Raw genomic sequence first — 2115 nt, forward strand, 5'->3', positions numbered from 1 at the left:
CTCCTGCGGCCTCCACGCCCTGGTGCTGGGGGTCACGGTGGCCCAGCAGCGGCAGGACGCCCTGGACCAGGGCACCTTGCTGAGACAGGTAACGGGGCCGAGTGAGTGGGACGTGGGTGGGTGTGTGTGTGTGGGGGTGACAGGCAAGTCATCCCCGTTTGGTGTTTCCATGAGTTACTGTGAGGTTTGTTCTCATCATCCCTGTGCCCTGACCCTAAGGGCAGGTTGGATCCAGACTCTGTGAGGTGATGGTAGTGTTTGCAGGGAGCAAGGGGAATCACCAAAGCATATCTGGGGATGGACACAAGTGGGGTGCTGGGACACGCAGGGCCTCAGACCTGGCCCCACAAGACAGGGATCCATCCCCAGGAGCCACGGGGGTTGCGTGGACACACGGGCTGCTGGGGAAACTGAGTCACAGTGGACTGAGGCCTTTCCCGTCCACCCTGCCTTAGTGGCCTTGCTTGTGCCAATTTCCCTTTGAATTGCAAAATATGGCCAAAAATGGCCATTTTTAGCAGAAACGTGGCAGGAGCTCAGCTTCTGGGCTCGCAAACAGCCTCTGGAGCTTTCCCAGGAGGAAGGAGCCAGGGGGCCACTCAGCCCCAGCTCAGTCCCGGGGCGATGCCCATCACCCAGCCTCATGCCTGGGGACACCTTGGGGTGATTTTCTGCACCCACAAAGCTGGAGAACAGAGTCCCTGAGCTCTAGCGTGGGCTTAAAGACAGGCCACCCATTTAAGCATGCAGCAAAGGAGATGTGGGGTGTCAGCTGGGGGGAAAAGTGGTCCCTGCCCCATCAGGTTCTCAATATTTCCCGAGAGATACCCACCTGGAGCAGCTGGGGTCTGTTTTTATTCCCTAAATCAGTGGTTTTCATGGCTTGGCCAAGTCCCTTTCCTGTAGGGGATGTCCCCACTGGCTGGCCACACATAGATCTCAGGAGCCATTCCACGGCTGGGGTGGGGAGTGAGGGAGGCTGGAAAAAAAAGCCAGGGCTGGAAACTTGTGTGCTGATGGCAGTGGGGAAAACCCTGCTGGAAGCATCTGCTCTGCCCCATAATGGTGTGGGCTCCATGAGAGGTTACTACAGGGATTTGGGATGCTTTGAGTCAGATCCTGGGAGGCTTCCAGCATATAAAGGAAGGGAGAGGGGGATATTTATTTGCTTTTTGGGAGGATTTGGGAATGTTGAGCCTGTGGTCACACAGGAAGTTTGGGAAATGGAGCCTGTTCTCTAAAAAAAAACCCAAGGATGGTGTTTTTCCCCAGTCTCTGGGGGTGTGTTTTAGGGCTGGTCCCTTGGCATGGGACATTTTCTGGTGCCACAGGGGATTTTGCAAAGAAAAACACTTTTTGGGAACAGTTTCCATATTGTGCTGGGATGGGTGCTGGGGCAGTGGCATGGGTGCCCTCTGGTGATGCCCAGCTGGAGGCATCACGCTGGTGGGACTAGCATCTTTCCCAGGTTTTGTTTCTTCTCTGGGATGCAAGCACTGTGAGTGGCTGATCCAAAGCCAAGGAAACAGCTCTCTACAACTAGCTGAAAGGAGGATGGAGCAAGGTGGGGGGTTGGTCTGTTCTCCCAAGGAACAAGCAATGGGACAAGAAGAAATGGCCTCAAGTTGTGCCAGGGGAGGTTTAGATTGGATACTGGAAAATATTTTTTCCTGGAAAGGGTTGTCAGGCCCTGGCCCAGGCTGCCCAGGGCAGTGGTGGAGTCCCCATCCCTGGAGGGGTTTCAAAGCCGTGTAGCTGTGGTGCTGAGGGACATGGTTTAGTGGTGGCCTTGGCAGTGCTGGGGACTTGGAGATCTTAAAGGTCTTTTCCAACCAGAATGATTCTGTGATTCTATGCAATCTCCCCCTGCCACCAGCCCCGGGATGTGGGAGGCTGATGAGGGGCCACAGGGCATCCCCCCCGGCCGGCACCGGGCGGGTGCGGCCGCGTTAATCATTGCCACGGCGCGGAGAGTCCGGGGCCGGTAAAACCTTGGCAACGCGGCATGCCTGAGCCTCTGCCGGCCTCCGGAGGGGGAACATTATGTCCAGAAATAAACATCAGATGCTTTATGATTATGATTGTTATTGTAGCCGGTGGCGCGGCTCCCACCCG

General features: G+C 56.1%; 1 protein-coding gene across 1 annotated transcript in view; it reads left to right on the forward strand.

Moving 5' to 3' along the window:
• Nucleotides 1-4: 4 nt before the first annotated feature.
• The window catches only part of ADCY3 (adenylate cyclase 3), a gene marked incomplete at its 5' end in the record, with an annotated part of 15234 nt that continues 13123 nt past the window's right edge, over nt 5-2115 (forward strand). The window contains one exon of the mRNA XM_010002228.1: nt 5-88. Within this exon, the coding sequence (XP_010000530.1) occupies nt 5-88 (84 nt within the window). The remainder of the gene's footprint in view (nt 89-2115) is intronic.

Source organism: Chaetura pelagica, unplaced genomic scaffold, assembly GCF_000747805.2.
Source record: "Chaetura pelagica isolate M959 unplaced genomic scaffold, ChaPel_1.0 scaffold107, whole genome shotgun sequence".
NCBI lineage: Eukaryota > Metazoa > Chordata > Aves > Apodiformes > Apodidae > Chaetura > Chaetura pelagica.